At 46.1% G+C, this 19,401-nt stretch overlaps 1 protein-coding gene across 1 annotated transcript in view; it reads left to right on the top strand.

Moving 5' to 3' along the window:
- Nucleotides 1-5,515: 5,515 nt before the first annotated feature.
- C1H3orf20 (chromosome 1 C3orf20 homolog) overlaps nt 5,516-19,401 on the top strand; it is a 49,718-nt gene continuing 35,832 nt past the window's right edge. Inside the window, exons 1-3 of the mRNA XM_052647525.1 lie at nt 5,516-5,987; nt 6,871-7,011; nt 11,098-11,217. Of these exons, the coding sequence (XP_052503485.1) occupies nt 5,516-5,987; nt 6,871-7,011; nt 11,098-11,217 (733 nt within the window). The remainder of the gene's footprint in view (nt 5,988-6,870; nt 7,012-11,097; nt 11,218-19,401) is intronic.

Raw genomic sequence — 19,401 nt, forward strand, 5'->3', positions numbered from 1 at the left:
TTTCTCAGAACCGAACTCAGTTATTTTCTTGCTGGCTAATGGTTCAAATGAATCTACGTTGTCATTAACACTTCCTCAGTTGTTGGCTGTCTGCAGTATTTCACTGTGGGGAATGAAGTGGCTATAGGCATTTTTTTGTTTAGCTTAACTGCATGTATACAGCTGCCGTCCCTCCTTTTAAAACTGTTGTCTCGGGCAACTGAAATCACTGGGTCAAAGGGTTGATCATTTTTATGTCTCTGGATGAGTCTTCCTGGGAGACTCATTTTCACGGGCCCTTTGGTGCCCCAGTAGATACCGCTGGTGGGGGATGGAGGTGGTTTTCAAGTGAGCTCCACTCGATGGCAAGTGGTGACTGCAGGGTCCCAGTCTGACAAGTCAGCCTTGCCGGGCAGCAGGCGGCTGCGCGTGAGCGTGTGCGTGCGGCCCGTCTGCTTCCTCTCGCACCCACTCCTCTCCATAGCTCACCCCCTCTTCCTCTTGTCTGCTAGAGGGTTCATACATCTGACCAGAATGTTCTTTCTGTATTGAATGGAGAGGACAGCGTCTGTTAACGTTCCTGTTTCCACTTCTGCCTCTTTCCTCTTGCATGTTCTAGCCTGAAGCTGCATTTACTCTCAGATGGTGGTCACGCGGTTACATCTGGACTGCTCACCATCCTTATCAAAAGCGTTCTGGTTAAAACTAAAGAGAGGCAGAAACTAGAGAAAAGAGCAAAGAAAGCTGGAACCAGGTCACCTGAGGGGGCTGAGTTTAGTTTTGACTTTAAATATACAGCTGGATACAACTTCTACCCCAAAACATATTCTTGAGTCACTGGCACTAACTAGAGGGAAATAGCCCTTTTCTCTTTTTTCATATCCATGCCTGAACATCCCCCTCAGCTTCCTTCTTGGTCAGGCCCTTGGTGTCCCCAGAGCCTGTTCAGGACTTTCCCACTTTTCATCCTTGTTCTGCTGCTTGCATGGTATACCCCTGGGAGCCACTGGGTCTGTGCCTTCTGAAGTACTCTTTGAGGTGCAGGGGCTGGGAGTTGCTTTTCTATGCAGAAGTCAGGGTGCACTGGGTACAACTCTCCTCCTCGGCCAGTTGCACTGCAGTTACATGTCTCATTCCTCCCCACCACACTGCCGGCCCCCCTGGGAGGAGCGCCCTCTGTACAGGTGCCACTTCTGCTTGCAGTCCTTCCGTGGTTTCCCACCACATGCAAGATGAAGTCCACGTTCAGCGGTTTATACCAGCTCCTCTCAGCAGGCTGCTGCCCACCCCCAGCCCTGCTGATAACCTGTGGCATCCTTGAGCTACATGTGGTTCCCCAAATTTGCCAGGTTCTTAGAGCCTCCAGCCTGAGCCAGGGCTGTTCCCATCACTTGCAGTGCTCCTCCTGTCCTGCTCACTAGTCAGCCTCGACTTGCGGACCAGTTTCTGTTATTTCCATCATACAGCCTTCAACCGCTTCAAGTAATCGTCTTTTTCTACTTAACATTCACTGAGCACTTTGCTGGACATTGTGCCAGCCCTTAACACATACGACCTCATTTAATCCTTGCCCTGGGAAGCAGGGTCTAGAGTCCACAAGTTCCAGGCTTGAGGTCATGCGGACTGTGCTGTTAGCTACCCAGTGACACTGCCTTTTCTGGGTTCGCCTTCTCCCTGGCAGAGCGCACTCTGATTTGCCATGTATGTGCCCCTCGTCTCTGTCCTTCCCCTGGCCTGGGACAGAGGAGACGGGCAGCAAAACTTCGAAGATGCTGGAATGAAGACGGTCATTTTCCATATCCGTTATAAACTTCTTCCGTGCTCTTTTCGTTTCTTTGTGGGAATCATTCATTGCAGCTTTGTGTACAGCTGTCTATGTGGGTCTCTTAGGCTATCTGTTGGACTTTGATGCCATAAATATTTTTCACCTTCTGTCATGTGGCAGCTTACTTGGGGTCTTACTGAGCGTCATGGAGACTGGAAAAGGGGAAGACGATATGGTGCTGCCATGGTTTGCAGAGACCACATGGGATGCAACTAGCAGTCAAAGACGACACATTTGAGTACTTGCACTAAGGATGATGTAGAACATACTAATTCTTTGGCGTAGCATATAAGGCCCTTCAAGATCTAATTCTAGATACTTTTTCAGCTTTGTCTGCTGCACCCCCCTAGAGCCCCAAGCCCCAACCATCCTGAGGTGTTTTGTGGTTCCCTGAACCTCTGTGCTTTAAATGTCTCTGTTCCTTTGTACATACTCTTCTTTACCAAGAGTGCCTTCGCTTCCCTGCCTGTCTGGTGGCTTCTTACTCATCTTCTATGACAAGCTTCAGGGCAGCTTCCTTTAGACTTCTGTCTTTGGGTTTTCATGGCCTTCGTCTGGTTTTGTATTTTTGTGGTATGACCCTTATGATACAGATTTTGCAAGTCTGTTCTGCCTAATGAATGTTGAGGGCAAGGCCCATGTCTCGGTGATGGAAAAATGAACAAATGACAGTGAAAATAAGATATGTGGGAAGGAGGGAATGATGCTGTTCCCGTGCAGCTGGCTGGCTGGCAGGAGTCACATTTGGCTGCAGGAATAGAGATCTGAGTAAAGGGGCTTAAAGAGATCAGGGGTTCATTCCCTTATGTGAGACAGGTTTGGAGGCAGGTGGTTAAGCGCTGGTGTGGGGGCACCATGATGTCAGCAGGAGCCCTCCCAGCAGCTCCACATGCCTTTCACAGGCCAGAACGGAGTCATGTGGTCCCCTCCAGCTGAATTCTGAAGAGAGAAATATATGGTAACAAATGGAAGTTATTTGTGCATTTAATTTAAAATGACATTTCTTAAAAAAAGTTTTTCAATCTGAAAAGGCTTTTCCCCAAAGAAGATATAAAAATGGCCAATAAACACACAAAAAGGTGCTCAGCATCATTAGTCACTTCAGTTCAGTTCAGTTGCTCAGTCGTGTCCGACTCTTTACGACCCCATGAATCACAGCACGCCAGGCCTCCCTGTCCATTACCAACTCCCAGAGTTTACCCAGACTCATGTCCATTGAGTTGGTGATGCCATTCAGCCATCTCATCCTCTGTCGTCCCCTTCTGCCCCCAATTCCTCCCAGCATCAGGGTCTTTCCCAATGAGTCTCTTCACATGAGGTGGCCAAAGTATTGGGGTTTCAGCTTCAGCATCAGTCCTTCCAGTGAACACCCAGGACTGATCTTCTGTAGGATGGACTGGTTGGATCTCCCTGCTTTCCAAGGGACTCTCAAGAGTCTTCTCCAACACCACAGTTCAAAAGCATCAATTCTTCGGCGCTCAGCTTTCTTCACAGTCCAACTCTCACATCCATACATGACCACTGGGAAAACCAGAGCCTTGACTAGACGGACCTTTGTTGGCAAAGTAATGTCTCTGCTTTTGAATATGCCGTCTAGAGAATTACAGATGAAAACCACAATAAGATAGCACTTCATACCCTCTAGGATGTCGGTAGAATCAAAACAATATAATAACAAGTGTTGACAAGGACATGGAGAAATTGAAACCCTCATACAATACTGGTTTTGCAAAAAGAACTGTAGAATGGTGCAGCCACTTTGGGAAGCAGCCTGATAGTTCCTGAAAATGTTAAACATTGAGTTACCATGTGACCCAGCAGTTCCATTCCTGGCTCCCAACCCAAGAGAGTAAAAGCCTCCATCCACACAACAACTTGCACCTGAATGTTCCCAGGAGCACTGTTCGTAACAGCCTGAAGTGGGAACAACAAAAGTGTCGCCAAACACTGAATGGATCAACAAATTGTGGTCTCTCCGTGTAATGAGATATGTGAGTGAAGGACTGACACGTCCCATAACATGGATGAACCTCAGAAACATAATTGTGAATGAAAGGAGCAAGTTAACAGAAGACTGCATAGTGTACAAGTCCCTCCATGTGAAATGTCTGGGACAGGCAGATATGTAGACACAGACGGCAGATTAGTGGTTGCCTGCGGGGAGGAGGAATGGAGTGAGTGCTAATGGGTTTCTTTCGGGGGTGATGAAAATTTTCTGAAATTAGTGGTGAGTGTTGCACAACTGCACCTGTACTAGAAACCATTGTACACTTTGAAGAGAGAGAATTGCATGGTATGTGAATTGTATCTCAATAAAACTTAAAAGCCAGAGTTTATCTGTTTGTAAGACATGTCTTCCAAATTAACGTCGCAAGAAAGGAACTGGTCGGGAGTGGGATGGGGTTCCTCAAACCAGTGAACTTTTCACAGATTGTATTCATCTTCTCTTCGATTGAGTCCTGGCTTTAAAACAGATCTGCCCTGCGTGCTAGGGTCAGATCCCTCTGGCTGGTTGCCCAGATGACGATTCTGAGTGGTCTCTTTGTTCTGCAGACTTATCAGTTCAAAAACGAACCTATTTTTCTGAGTCTCCAAAGCTGAGGAATGGAGCTGCCAGAGGGTCAGCAAATAGATGTAGAAAGCCACTTTATCTGCAGACCAGCAGAATGTCAGAAGGGTTTGCTCTATGGCACCCTTGTTCCTTGGAGATTTTCTGGCTGACTGATCGGCAGGCAGCTGGGAGGCTGTGAGGGAGTCATGTTTGGAAAGGTCTCTATGCCAAGAGTCTGCAGACAGACAACTGCCAACCAAGAGCTCCGTCTCCATAAGCCCCCAATTCCTCCATTGGTGAAACTGGAGTGATAACAGCCTTATGAAACCAGGGCAGCGTACTGTAAACACTGAGGGTTTGCACCAGGAGTGCGGTTCTGGAATGGCGACCTCAGGGTGGCTCCAGAGGACACAGAGCGAGCAGTGGAAGGGTACATCTGTCTGGCAGGAGATGAGGGCGTGGACGCGGTGGGGAGGCGTGTTAGGAGGCCCAGTGGCAGAGCTGATGAGAAGGCTGCCGTGGCGGGAGTTGCCTGAAGTTCTAGGTTTGATGAGATGCGGTAAGTGACACTAGTCGTTGGATTAAAGAGCTCACCCTCCTCGCTCTCGCCCTTCTGCCCTTGGAGCTACAGGTTGAATCCAGGCCCATCCTTGCCTCGCAGCTGGGAGTTTCCATGTCACCTTCCTCCAGCGGGGACCAACCAACATTTTCATCTTTTTTATCTTTGCAGGTTTTTATTGAGAGGCCAGAAGAACTTCCATCCTCAGATCTCTGACTCCTGAGGTGCCCTGGAACCTTTTCCCTTCCCCTTCCTTTCCCTTCCTCTAGCCCAGGGTCCACGTGGGGAACTTGCTTCTCCCCAGGCCCCTCCGTCGTGGCTCACTAAGTTGGTCTCTGACGCGTCCCAGGAGGGGAAGCAGGGTTGGGTGGCATCCCTTTGCCAGAGAGAGTGACCAGTGATACGTCTGCCCTCCCGCGTAGGATGCACCAGCTCAGTGACCTGTAAGGGCCGTTTCAGCACGTCTGTCTCTCCCGAGACCTGACCTTAGGTGGGAACGTAGGCTCTCATTCAGCGCTCAGGCTGTCAAGCTGCCAGCAGCTGCAGGTCCCTCTTGTCTAGAATGGACAGCATCACCTAGAAGTGGGCGCGCTCTAGTGCCATGAACGACGTCAAGAGCAACCGAGAGCTGTACTTGCAGTACACCGCCACGGCCCCCAAGCTGCTGGCCCATGTCTCCAGGCTGCTTGTCAGCTGCCGGAGCGCAGGCATTTCTGTACCCAAGGGCATCAGAAACATCTTTGAGTTCACCTGGGAGGAGCTGATCACCGACCCCATGATCCCTACCCCCTCCGACATCTTGGGCCTGGAGATCAGCATTGGCGCCCCGCCCGTGGTGCTTATGGAATCAGCCCCCATGCAGGCCCCCGTCCAGAAGAAGCCGCCCCCGCCAGTGCTCCCGCCACCGATGCTGCCCCCTTCCACCGGGCCGGCCAAATCTATGCACTCTCCTACCCACGGCCGCCGCAGGCAGTCCAGCCAGGAGACCCTGCACAGGTTCCAGCGGCAGTCCATCCACCTGCTGACCGAGCTCCTCAGCCTGAAGATGAAGGCCATGCTGGAGTCTGTGTCTGGTAAGTTGGCCAAGGCTGGCTCTGTGAAGCGTGGCTCGTTTTTCTGGGCCCAGAGGGTCTGGCCTGGGCAGGTGTGTGTGTCCACCATACCCTCCCCAGACAGATCTCCAAGGACGTGCTATGGAGAAGTGGCAGCCAAGGGTCTGCTTTGCAGCTCAACTACTTCCTGAGACCACCCCCAGGGATCATCCATCCCCGCCCCTCCGTTCCCCACGTTGTCCTCCTATCCCTCCAGCTTTGCCAAGCCCAGGTTGAGAGGTTGACAGTGAGCACAGTGTGAGGTCCGAGGTATTGAAGGGCCCAGTTTGTGGAAATGATACAGTGGTAGACAGAGGCAGCACCCAGGAGGAGGGGGCGAATTGGGAGGGCTGGTTGGTAGCCAGAAGCAGGAGAGTAGTGAGAACCGGGGTCTGTCCACGATAAGGGTCTCTCATCCCACTATTGGGGACCTGGGAACTCATCACTGATGAAGCCTTCTGGGTGCTGTTATTTTAAATACCAGTAGCATCAGCTTAGATAGCATCACCAACTCAACGGACATGAGTCTGAGCAAACTTCAGGAGACAGTGAAGGACAGGGAAGCCTGGCGTGCTTCAGTCCATGGAGCAGCAAAGAGGCAGACACGACGTAGCAACAGAACAACGGCAACAAAAGCATCAGTCTCCAGGCCTGACGGGGAGAGAAGGGGACGAGGGCAGAGAGCGAGGGGCCACCTGGCGGTCTTTGGAGCTCAAGGCCCTCATTAGGAGCCCCTCACACCTCCTTACCCTGGGAATAGATCTTCACTCCCCCTCACTTCAGGGCCACTTAGGGAAGTCCTTTTCTAGAAGCACTTTCCCCACCCTGGAGAAAAGTGAGTAGTTGCCTTTGATGACTTTTGTAGGAGATGCCAACCCCTTGGACATTACAAAGCGCTTTGTGGAGGCCAGCCAGCTCCTGCACCTCAATGCCAAAGAGATGGCTTTTGACTTCCTGATTGGCACCATCAGGAGAAATTGTGGCAGTGCCGGACAGACGGGGAAAGGTGGGTACCTGAGTTTCAGCTCTTAGGTGAAAGGTCAGACAATACCAACAAGAGTGCAGTGGAAAGGTCAAGTCCCCAGCTTTAATGTTTGACGTTTCCAAGAGTTGAGGTGGATGTGAAGCAGTGTGGATTCTCACCTGCTGCAGCTGAGTGTGCGTATTGGTGCAGTTCCTGTGGAGAACAGGGTGGTGGTGTCTGCAAGGGGGGAGATGCTCTAGCATCATACCACCCAGCAGTTTCTCTGCTGAGTCATTCCCTAGAGCCCTGCCTTTTAAATGCTCTTCAGTGAAGGACCACTTTGTAAAATTTCTAGTCCCTTGTGGATCACCCCGTTTGCAAACATGATATTGTCACAGGAACATCAGGTTGGCGCATAGACTTCTAAATGTTTCTCCTCAGTTACTGTATTCACCTGGTCATGGCCTGTGTGGATTCTTACCAGGCCACACGTGAGAACTGCACTGCCCTAGAGAAACTCTCACACATGTTAGAAGAAGTCATATCACAGTGTCTATCGCAGAATTGTTTGGGATGAAAAAAAAAAACAACGGAAAGAACCTAAATGTTCACCAACAAGAAAAAAATTACAGTCTTTAGATGATGGAGCATAATGAGAAGTGGAAATGAATCCAGCACTGAAGCACACACATCAACATAGATTAAAAAATGGTGTTAAGCAAAAAAAAAGAAAGCAAGTTATAGAAATACATTTGGTATAATGCCGTTTAAATAAAGTGTAAAATAACAAAACTATAGCATACTGCTTTTGAGTACATTATACAAAGTATCAGGACCAAAGCCGAATGGGAATAATCAGAGGGCCTGAAATAATAGACGTAGAGCTAGAGGACATGATCTCTGACAGTGGGAAGGGGAGCAGCTGTGATTTAAAAGACAGCAGTTCCGGAACATCTGTACTGCTGTATCTCTTAAGCTTGGTGGATATAGAGGAATTCATTTCACATGCCCGAAAGTCCTCGCTGTTAGGAACCTTGATGGGGACGCATAATAAATTCATAACCCATAGCCATTTGCCCTAACCTATAAAATCCATCCCCTTTTTAGTGTCTCTCCCTGTCCTCTGACTGTCAGGCTGCCCTTGATGGTCAGAGGCTAAACATCTGATGATAATACATGGACACACAGGGCAAATAAATTGCACAGTAAAACTGCAAGGCTTGGGGGGAAATGTGGGATTTCATGAACTCCGTGAGAATGATGGTAGAGAGCTGCTGGGTGTCCGCATGAAGCCACCCGTGAGTGATGTGGAGAAGCAAAACTAGTCGCCAAGGGCAGGAGAGTTGCCAGGGCGACCACTCCATGCAGAAGGGATGACTTGGGTGTCAAAGGGTTAACAGTACAAACAAATTAGGACCTTTTTGCAAAAGGCAGATGTGAAGGGACTCGTTTTATTGCTGTCATACAACCGTTCGGGAAAAAAAATCACACCATCTGAAAAAACCAACAGTTTTTATTTCTTATAAGAATTAGGCATGTGCCTACAATATCAGTGGACTTATGGTTAAATATAAGCTAGAGAAGGTTATTTTGGTAAACTTTGGTTTCCTTTCCTAAGGTAAAGTCCCGATCAAGCATACCCCAACTGTTTGCCATGGAGTATCTTCCCAGGGGGCGCAGTGGTAAAGAATCCACCTGCCACCTCAGGAGACACAAGAGATGTGGGTTTGATCCCTGGGCGGGGAAGATTCCCTGGAAGAGGAAATGAAAACCCACTCCCGTGTTCTTGCCTGGGAAATTCCATGGACAGAGGAGCCTGGCAGGCTACAGCTCATGGGGCCACAAAGAGACACAACTGAGTGTGCACACACACGGGTTTCTTTCCGTTTTAAGAGAATGCACTCTGCCCGTTACGTTCAGGGTCAGCTCTGCTCTGGTAACGACAGGCTCTCTGGCTATGCCCCGTTCATGCAGGAGGTTGCCAGCAGACATGGAGCTCTGTGCCCTGCACTCCACATGGGGCTTGGAGCTCCACTCCACTGGAGCTCTACTTCGTTTGGGAGACAGCCACCTGGTGGTCTGTCACGTGGGTAGGCGAGTCCTTTGGAGGGGAACGGGTAGCCTGGCCCAGCCACCCACCCTCAAACCTGCGAGCTGTGCTCTCCTTGCTGAACGTTGTGTTTCCCGACCCTGAAAATGAAGCAGTCATCCCTTTAGCACTCCACCTCACAGGGTGTTTGAGCATCTTTAAGGGCCACAGGCTTTCACCTGCGACACAGTGGCTTCCCTCGTGGCTTGTGGTTAACCTGGTGGAGGAGACTTTGCAGAGAGCCTGTTGGTGATGTTTGTCTGCATCAGAAGAGTGCTGAGCAAGGCTCTCCTGCATCACGCTCCCGCAGGAAATATCTCTTACTTGTTGGCACATCTATTCCTGATGCTCCTTCAAATAAACCTAGAGTTTGAAAAGAAAATCTGAATGGCAAAATATAAATGAGGGAGCAATCTGTTTCCTTTGGGAAAGCATTCATCCTAGGAGGGCTTTAAGAAGATTCCAGTGCCTAGTGATTGTTTTGCGTGAGTTTTGCTCTTCTGTTCCCTCTGATGGCTGAGGTAGACTCAAGCTGTAACTGAGTCTGGAGTGGCATTCCTCGAATGCTGTAACTGGCGTATACCCATTGCTAAGGCAGCATTTCCTTAGTAATAAAATTACTTCCTGTCTTTTCTCCTGTCTAGTCCTGACATGTCAGGAAAGAAAGCTGGACTGCTGCTTGATTTTTAGTTGATGGCCATATTATGAAATAAAACAACAAAAAGAAAACATAGTCTTGCCACTTTTATATAATAGCTATTTTTTACTCTTGCCGTTCCCTTTGTGGTTCTTCTCTGTGTGTGTGTATTTGCGTATGTATATATATTTTTCTATGGATACGATAATTTTTCTATTTTTCAGTTTCCTTTGCTTAACAGACACAGTGTATTCCAACATGCCTATCCCTTTGCAGTTGTCATTCTAAGTGCATGTAGAGTTCTTCTGATGTCCATGTTCCATAATTAACTGAATGCCTAGGCTTCCAGGTTTCTTGCTATTAGTATAATTTAATACTAATATAATATTAGTATAATAAGCATTGCAATATGCAACTTCATGCATATTGGTTCTTATCACTGTTGTGTTGGTTATTAAGATTACTCTCCCAGGAGAGAGGATTCCTGGGCAGAAGGTCTCAGGATGTATCTAGTTCTTGTTAAATACTGCTTTCTTGGTGAATTTTCTCTGCACCAGTAGGACTGACTGGTTTTATTCCATCTTTCTCAGAATTGGCTATTATTAGTTCTTTTCATGTGGTCCTAATTTCCGGCTTTGGGTTACCAGTGAAGGTGATCGTCTTTGGTTCATATCATTCAACGTGCAGTCTCTGGGTACAGGTTTTGTCTATTTAGAAGGTCATGTTTGCCATTTTCTTTATGAATTTGAATGAGCTGTGATGAATTGCTTGACATTTCCCAACAATTTCATGCCCAGCATGTGAAATGACTGTATTTGGGGGAAGAATAAGCAAATGATTTGATGAAGTTTGTTGGAAGAGTGACCAAGATTTTCCACAAGTAAAGGGGTGCCAAATTTTAATTCTTAAGTGGTCTGCTATCAAGTGATTTCGTACATGACAGTCTGATTCTGCAAGAGACTGATCTGTTGTTGCAGAAGCATCTGATTTCTGTGGCTTAGAGAAGGGGAATAGATAACTCTAAATTCTCTTCTAGCTAGCCCCATGTTTAGTCTCTTGACCTAGTGTAGCAGTTATATCTGCATTTATCCTTAGAGTAACGTCACCTTTTGTGCCTGCCTTCTCTTCCCTGCTCTGATGTCATTTCATTCTTGAGAGATATTGGGGGCTAAGCAGGGAGGACACTGTAGAGGAGACTTTTTAAAGATTTCTCTTAGTCACTCTGAGCCTTCTCCAGCAGTAAAAATCTTTTTCTTCCAGAATTTGTGGTTTTGTAACAACAGGGCACTTCAGAATATCTGGCCTACCATATGACTAGGACAGAAAGTTCACTATTGTACTCTTGGTGAAAAAATTAAAATTAAAAAAACTGTAAGCAGCATCCCTCTCTGTTCCACTCCAGATTCCTTTATGAATATCCCAGCCATGGGCGTGAACTCGCCTTATCAGCTTGTCTACGAGGCCTCTACTGGCTGTCTGAGCTTTTCCCTCTCAACTGGAAGGGAATTCAAGAAGAAAACAGGTAACCGTGATCCCCACCCCCATGTCTTTGGTGGTGGGGGTGGGATGGGGAGGTGGCTAGAAGATTTCCCATGAGGCTGATGAGACGGTTTGGTTTTCTGATAGGAAGGATAGGTAGCCGCCCTGGCTGGAGACCCAGCAGCTGTTAACAGACTGTGTGCCCCACAAGGTGACATATCTCAACCCAGTCCGTCCACCCTGCAGTCTCATTGTTTGAATGTTTACAAGCCCTCCACCTCTGTCAGTGTGGTTCCTTTCACCTGGAGCAGCACCCCTACCAAACGCACATCTTCCACCTGCTACGTTATCCCATACTCACCGCCTCTGCCTAGAGACTTGTGTACTCACCCAGAAGGTAGGGGAACCCATACATGAACAGAGGTGTTTGGATACCAGACCTTAGCGTGTGTCCCCAACTGGGCCGGTTTATGTGGGCAGAAAACAGACACAGGGGCTGCTGCTATTCTACTGCAGAAGACAGAGCAGAAGGAAAAGCTTAAAGGAAAGAGCTGGTGGCAGGTGAGACCGTCGAGTGTAGCACTGACCTTGCAATCAGAGCTTGAGGAGGGATGAGCTGGAGCTGGAGAGGGCAGAGAAGGGGCTTCTTTCCCTTTGGATCTTCCAGGGGCCCCCAGGCTGTGATGGCAGAGTGGTGGGGTAGGGGAGGGACTGTGTTCACAGAGGACACTTGGGAAGCTCAAAGACTGTCTAGTGATTCCCGCAGACCCTGGAGGTCAGGCTGGAAGTTGAGAAGCTTGGGTTTTATTCCTGAGCCTACCTCGGATGGTCATGAGTTTTGCCTTCCTCCAGGCCTCACTCTTCATGTCAAGCTAATCCTCTCACTTTCCGTCAGTGAACAGATGTTTGTTGAACAATCACTAGTTGTCAGCCACTCTTCTGAATGCCAGGGTTGCACGTGTGGATTCTAAGACGAGGAGCACTTCCCTTGCTGGAGCTGACACCCTCAGCTTCGTGTTCCCCCTGTTCCTTTACTCCTGTTGATGCATTGTCTCCCCCTCTGAGCATCACTTCCAGCATCCCACTTTATATTCTCCTGGTTTATCCTATCTCCTCCTGAGCTGGCCTTACATCAGTGCAGTTACTTTGAGGGGAAACAGAGTCTCCTCAGGACCATTACTGAACTCATGATTTTTCTGCCTAATGACTTCAGTTCAAGGGTGATGCCTTGAGTAAGGCTGTTTCAAAACAAGTTCCATATGTCTCTTGATCTTTTGGTTGGTGTGGCTGTTTCCCTCTGCCACCTGAAGATGTGATCACCCTATGACTCTGCATCACTCTCACTAGGATGTATGTTCAACAATGCTGCATTTCTTACAGGTTCCTGATGTTGTTCAGAAATTATTCTCACACATGAGTGCTAGGATGGGCGGTTAACCTTCCCTAATAGTTTATAAGTAGCCACGTGTCCTAGTTTATCCACTTAAGTCCCATTTTATGCTGTTGTCCTGACATAACTATTAATTATACCCATGTTCACTCTAAAGTGCTCTATCTTAAGGAACATATTGCTGGGTCTGGTAGCTAAGCCCCCATGCTCCCCATGCTGGAGGCCTGGGTTCAATCCCGAATCAGGGAACTAGATCCCACACTCCACAAATAAGCGTTCATATGCCACAAGGAATAGATCCTACTAATGCTGAAGAAGCTGAAGTTGAACAGTTCGATGAAGACCTACAAGACCTTCTAGAACTAACAGCAAAGAAAAAATGTCCTTTTCATCATAGGGGACTATAATGCAAAAGTAGGAAGTCAAGAGATACCTGGAGTAACAGGCAAGTTTGGCCTTGGAGTACCAAATGAATCAGGGCAAAGGCTAACAGTGTTTTGCCAAGAGAATGCACTGGTCATAGCAAACATCCTCTTCCAACAACACAAGAAACGCCTCTACATATGAACATCACCAGATGGTCGACACTGAAATCAGATTGATTATACTCTTTGCAGCTGAAGATGGAGAAGCTCTATAAAGTCAGCAAAAACAAGACTGGGAGCTGACTGTGGCTCAGATCATGAACTCCTTATCGCAAAATTCAAACTTATACTGAAGAAAGTAGGGAAAACCACTAGGCCGTTTGATATGACCTAAATCAAATCCCTTACGATTATACAGTGGAAGTGGCAAATAGATTCAAGAGATTAGATCTCACAGACAGAGTGCCTGAAGAAATATGGACAGAGGTTTGTGACGTTGTACAAGAGGCAGTGATCAAGACCATCCCCAAGAAAAAGAAATGCAAAAAGGCAAAATGGTTGTCTGAGGAGGACTTACAAATAGTTGAGAAAAGAAGAGAAGTGAAAGGCAAAAGAGAAAAGGAAAGCTATAGCCATCTGAACGCAGAGTTCCAAAGAATAGCAAGGATAGATGAGAAAGCCTTCCTCAGTGATCAGTGCAAAGAAATAGAGGAAAACAATAGAATGGGAATGACTAGAGATCTCTTCAAGAAAATCAGAGATACGAAGGGAATATTTCATGCAGAGATGAACACAGTAAAGGACAGAAATGGTACGGACCTAACAGAAGCTGAAGATAATTAAGAAAAGGTGGCAAGAAGACACAGAAGAACCATACAGAAAAGATCGTCATGACCCAGATAACCACGACGGTGTGATCACTCACCTAGAGCCAGACATCCTGGAATGTGAAGTCAAGTGGGCCTTAGGAAGCATCACTACGAACAAAGCTAGTGGAGGTGATGGAATTCCAGTTGAGCTATTTCAAGTCCTAAAAGATGATGCTGTGAAAGTGCTGCACTCAATATGCCAGCAAATTTGGAAAACTCAGCAGTGGCCACGGACTGGAAAAGGTCAATTTTCATTCCAGTTCCAAAGAAAGGCAATGCCAAAGAATGTTCAGACTACTGCATAATTGTGCTCATCTCACATGCTAGCAAAGTAATGCTCAAAATCCTCCAAGTGAGGCTTCAACAGTTTGTGAACCAAGAACTTCCAGATGGTCAAACTGGATTTAGAAAAGGGAGAGAAACCAGAGCTCAAATTGCCAACATCTGTTGGATCATAAAAAAAGCAAAGAGAGGTCCAGAAAAACACCGACTTCTGCTTCATTGACTATGCCACAGCCTTTGACTGTATGGATCACAACAAACTCTGGAAAATTCTTAAAGGGATGGGAATACCAGACCACCTTCCCTGCCTCCTGAGAAATCTCTGTGCAGGTCAAGAAGCAACAGTTAGAACCAGACATGGAACAACGGACTGGTTCCGATTTGGGAAGGGAGTACGTCAAGGTTGTATATTGTCACCTTGCTTGTTTAACTTATATGTAGAGTATGCCATGGGAAATGATGGGCTGGATGAAGCACAAGCTGGAATCAAGATTGCCAGGATAAATAATCAATAACCTCCGATACGCAGATGACACCACCCTTATGGCCGAAAGCGAAGAGGAGCTGAGGAGCTTCTTGATGAAAGTGAAAGAGGAGAGTGAAAAAGCTGGCTTTAAAGTCAACATTCAGAAAACCAAGATCATGGCATCTGATCCTATCACTTCATGGCAAATAGATGGGGAAACAATGAGAGACTTTATTTTCTTGAGCTCCAAAATCACTGCAGATGGTGACTGCAGCCATGAAATTAAAAGTCGCTTGCTCCTTAGAAGAAAAGCTATGACCAACAAAGACAGCATATTAAAAAGCAGAGATATTACTTTGCCAACAAAGATCTATCTAGTTAAGTTATGGTTTTCCCAGTTGTCATGTGTGGATGTGAGAGTTGAACCATAAAGAAAGCTGAGCACTGAGGAATTGATGCTTTTGAACTGTGGTGTTCGGGAAGACTCTTGAGAGTCCCTTGGACAGGAAGGAGATCAAACCAGTCAATCCTAAAGGAAATCAGTCCTGAATATTCACTGGAAGGACTGATGCTGAAGCTCCAGTTCTTTGGCTACCTGATGTGAAGAACTGACTCACTGAAAAAAATACTGATGCTGGGAAAGATTGAAGGCAGGAGGAGAAGGGGACGACAGAGGATGAGATGATTGGACGGCATTACTGACTCATTGGACATGAGTTTAACAGGCTTCAGGCGTTGGTGATGGACAGGGAAGGTTGGCATGCTGCAGTCCATGGGGTCACAAAGAGTCGAATATGACTGAACAACTGAACTGAACTAACTGAAAAGATTCCACAGTCAAATTTAAAAAAAAATTTTTTTTAAAGACCATATTGTAGAGTCATTGTGTTTTAAGTCACTTTGGGTTTGGAACCTCTGCTACCTGTTCCACGTGCTCATGCTGTCACACCTTGCCAGCTGGCCCTCTTTGCCATTCTAGGGTCACACAGACATGAAAGGGAGTTGCACCTACTCTCCGAGTGGACAGCAGCTATTTCTGGAGCATAGCCCAGCTTTTTGGGCAGAGAACTCAGAGAAGTCTGTCGACAGTTGTTCCTGGTTGTCATACTTTGGGATCCAAACCAACCAGGGGCAAGCCAGAGATGAGTGCTCAGGCCAGAAGGTGTTCTAGGAGCTTAGCAGCAGGTAGCTGGGCCTCTGGTCTGGTGGCTGGAGGAGTCAGGGAAGGGACTACGAACCACTGAAGGTGGCAGGTACCAGAGATGGTACCCAGGTACCAACCAGAGACCTCAAGTCTTGGCTAACAGTGAGGAAGATGCCATTCTGAAGCTTTCATGGCTCAGGTGGCGCCTAAGCAGTGCCCCTTGTCTGAAGTCTCATTTTGGTTTTGAGACCAAGGTGAAGATGATCCTGCATATATCAAAGGAGAGCATATGGCTCCAGCTGAGTGGGCAGCAGAGGCTCAGAAGCACGTTGGATCTGAATAGATGTTTCTGGAAATTCAGCCACGGATGATCACCTCCACAGTTTCACGTCATCATATCCTCATGCCACCTAACACTGAAATGAAATAAGCATAAAATATTGCCACTACAGATTTCAGCAGACAGAAGAAAATCCATGAACTCAAAGACAGGACAATGGAAATTACTGAGTTTGAAGAACAGAAAGAAAAAGATTGAAGAAGGAACAGAGCCTTCAAGGGAGTCCTGCAAAGTGAAATGAAAGGACACTAGACAGAACCACAAACTCACAGGGAGAAATAAAGATCTCCATAAAGGTAACACATGGGAAATTATAAGATTTTAACGATGAATTCTACCAGACATTCAAGGAAGAGCTAATGCCAATCATTCTAAAATTTTTCCCCCAAATTGAAGAGGGAACGCTTTCCAACTCATTCCATGAGGCCAGTGTTGCCCTGATATCAGAACCAAAGACACTGTAAGAAAATTACAAGAAACCAGTATACTTGATGAACATTGATGTCAAAATCCTTAGCAGAATATTAGCAAACAGAATTTGGCAGCATGTTAAAAGGATTATATAACGTGACACCAAGCAGGATTTATTCCTGGAAGGCAAGCATGATTTAACAGGTAAAATTAAATCATTGTAATATATCACATTAACAGAATGAAGGGATAAAAATCCACATGATCTTCTCAGTTGATGCAGAAAAAGCATTTGACAAAACTTAACTTCCTCTTATGATAAAAAAAAAGCACTCAACAAACTAGGAATAGAAGGAAACGACTTCCACTTAATACAAGTCATATATGAAAACTGCACAGTGAACATCGTATTCAGTGGTAAAAGATGAGAGCTTTCCCACTATAATCAGATACGAAGCAAGGATGTCTGCTTTCACCTCTGTTCATCATGTTACAAGAAGCTCTAACCAGAGCAGTTAAGCAAGAAAAATAAACGGCATTCACATTGAAAAGAAAGAGTTAAAAGTACCTGTTTGCAGATGATATGGTCTTATATGGTGGTTGTTCAGTTGCCCAGCCACCTCCAGCTCTTTGTGACCCCACGGACTGCAGTGCGCCAGGCGTCCCTGTCCTTCACCATCTCCCGGAGCTTGCTCAAACTCATCTCCATTGAGTCCAGGATGCCATCCAACCATCTCATCCTCTGTCATCCTCTTATCCTCCTGCTTTCTGTTTTTCCCAACATCAGGTTCTTTTCCAGTGAGTCAGCTCTTCACATCAGATGGCCAAAGTATTTGAATTTCAGCATCAGTATCAGTCCTTCCAATGAATATTCAGGACTGATCTCCTTTAGGATTGACTGGTTTCATCTTCTTGCAGTCCAAGGGGCTCTCAAGAGTCTTCTGCAACACCACACTTCAAAAGCATCAATTCTGCGCTCAGCCTTCTTTATGGTCCAACTCTCACATCCATACACGATGACTGGAAAAACCATAGCTTTGACTAGATGGACCTTTGTTGGCAGAGTAATGTCTCTTTTAAAATAAGCTGTCTAGGTTTGTCATAGCTTTTCTTATATGGAGAAAACCCTAAATATTCTACACAAAAGAAGCTGTTAGAACTAATAAATGAATTTAGCAAAGTAGCAGGCTACAAAGTCAACACAAAAGTCGGCTTTATTTCTATACATGTACAGTAAACAATTGAAAAGGAAATTATGAAAACAGTCCCATTTACAAAAGTAACAAGAAGAGTCAAACACTTAGGAATTAGCAAAAGAGGTGAAAAACTTGTGCAATGAAAACTATAAAACATTGGTTAAGGAAATTAAAGAAGACATAAATGGGAACACATTCCATGTTCGTGAGTTGGAAGATGTGACGTTGTTAAAATGTCAGTACTTCCTCAAGTAGTCTAAGGCGCGATACAATCACTATCAAAATGCCAAAGATTTTTTTTTTAATTAATTAATTTATTTAGGCTGCCCTGGGTCTTCGTTGCTGCATAGACTTTCTCCGGTTGTAGCAAGTGGAGGCTCCTCTCGTTGCAGTGCATCGACTTCCCGTTGCAGTGACTTCTCTTGTTGCCACTGGCCTTAGGGCGTGCAGGCTCTAGTAGCGGCAGCACGCAGGCTCAGTAGTTTCAGCTTATAGGCTCTAGAGTGCAGGCTCAGTAGTTGTGACACATGGGCTTAGTCGCTCCATGACACGTGTAATCTTCCTTGACCAGGGATGGAACCCATGTTCCCTGCATTGGCACGCAGATACTTAACCACTGGACCACTAAGGATGTCCCCTAAAGATGTTTTTTGAAGAAATAGGAAAACTCGTCCTGAAAGTTATAAGAAATCTCAAGAGACCAGAGGGGTCAGAAAAAATCTTGAAAAGAGCAACAGGGGACTTCCCTAGTGGCCCAGTGGCCAAGACTCTCTCCTCCCCATGCAGGGACCTGAGTTCATTCCCTCGTCAGGGAAGTGGATCCCACATGTTGCAACTGGAAGATCGTGCATGCTGCAACAAAGACAGAAGATCCTGCAGGCCACAGCTAAGATCCAGGACAGCCACATAAATAAGTAAAAGCAAATAAATATTTTAAAAAGGACAGTATAACTGGAGGACTCACAAAATTGCAAAACTTACTGGAAAGCTGCACTCATCAAAATAGTGCAATACTGTCACCGTGACAAACATATTAACCGATGAAATGGAGTAGAGAACCCAGAAATAAATGTTTACATATATGAGCAAATGATTTTTGACAGGGTTCCAAGACCATTCAATGGGGAAAAGATAGTCTTTTCAACAAATGGTGATGGGAAAACTGGATATCCACATGCAAGAGAATGAAATTGGACCCTTAACACCATATATAAAAATTAACTCAAAATGGATCAGGGACTTAAATGTAAGACCTAAAACAGTAAAACGCTTAGCAGAAAATGAGACAAAAACATTATGACATTGGATTTCACAATGATTCATGATTCAGTGAACCCGTAATCCAATCCATGATCCAATGACTCATTCCTTTGGATATGTCACCAGAGGCATTGGCCAAGAAAGAGAAACATAGACACATTGCATTTCATGAATTTTTAAAATTTTGTGCATCAGAAGACACTATTGACAAAAAGAGAGTCCACAAAATGGCAGGAAATAATTGCAAATCATGTCTGATGAGGGAGTGATATCCAGAATATATAGAGAGCTTCTAAAACTCAAGAACAAAAAAACAACCTGATTCAAAAATGGGCAAAGGACTTGAATAGACATTTCTCCAAAGAAGATATAGGTGGCCCGTAGACACATTAAAAGAGGTTCAACATCACTAACTATTGGGAGAATGGATATCAAAACTACAGTGAGATACTACCTCACCCCCAGTAGGATGATTACTGTCAAAAACCAGAAAACAAGTGCTGG

The sequence above is a fragment of the Budorcas taxicolor genome, chromosome 1 (genome assembly GCF_023091745.1).
Source record: "Budorcas taxicolor isolate Tak-1 chromosome 1, Takin1.1, whole genome shotgun sequence".
Lineage (NCBI taxonomy): Eukaryota > Metazoa > Chordata > Mammalia > Artiodactyla > Bovidae > Budorcas > Budorcas taxicolor.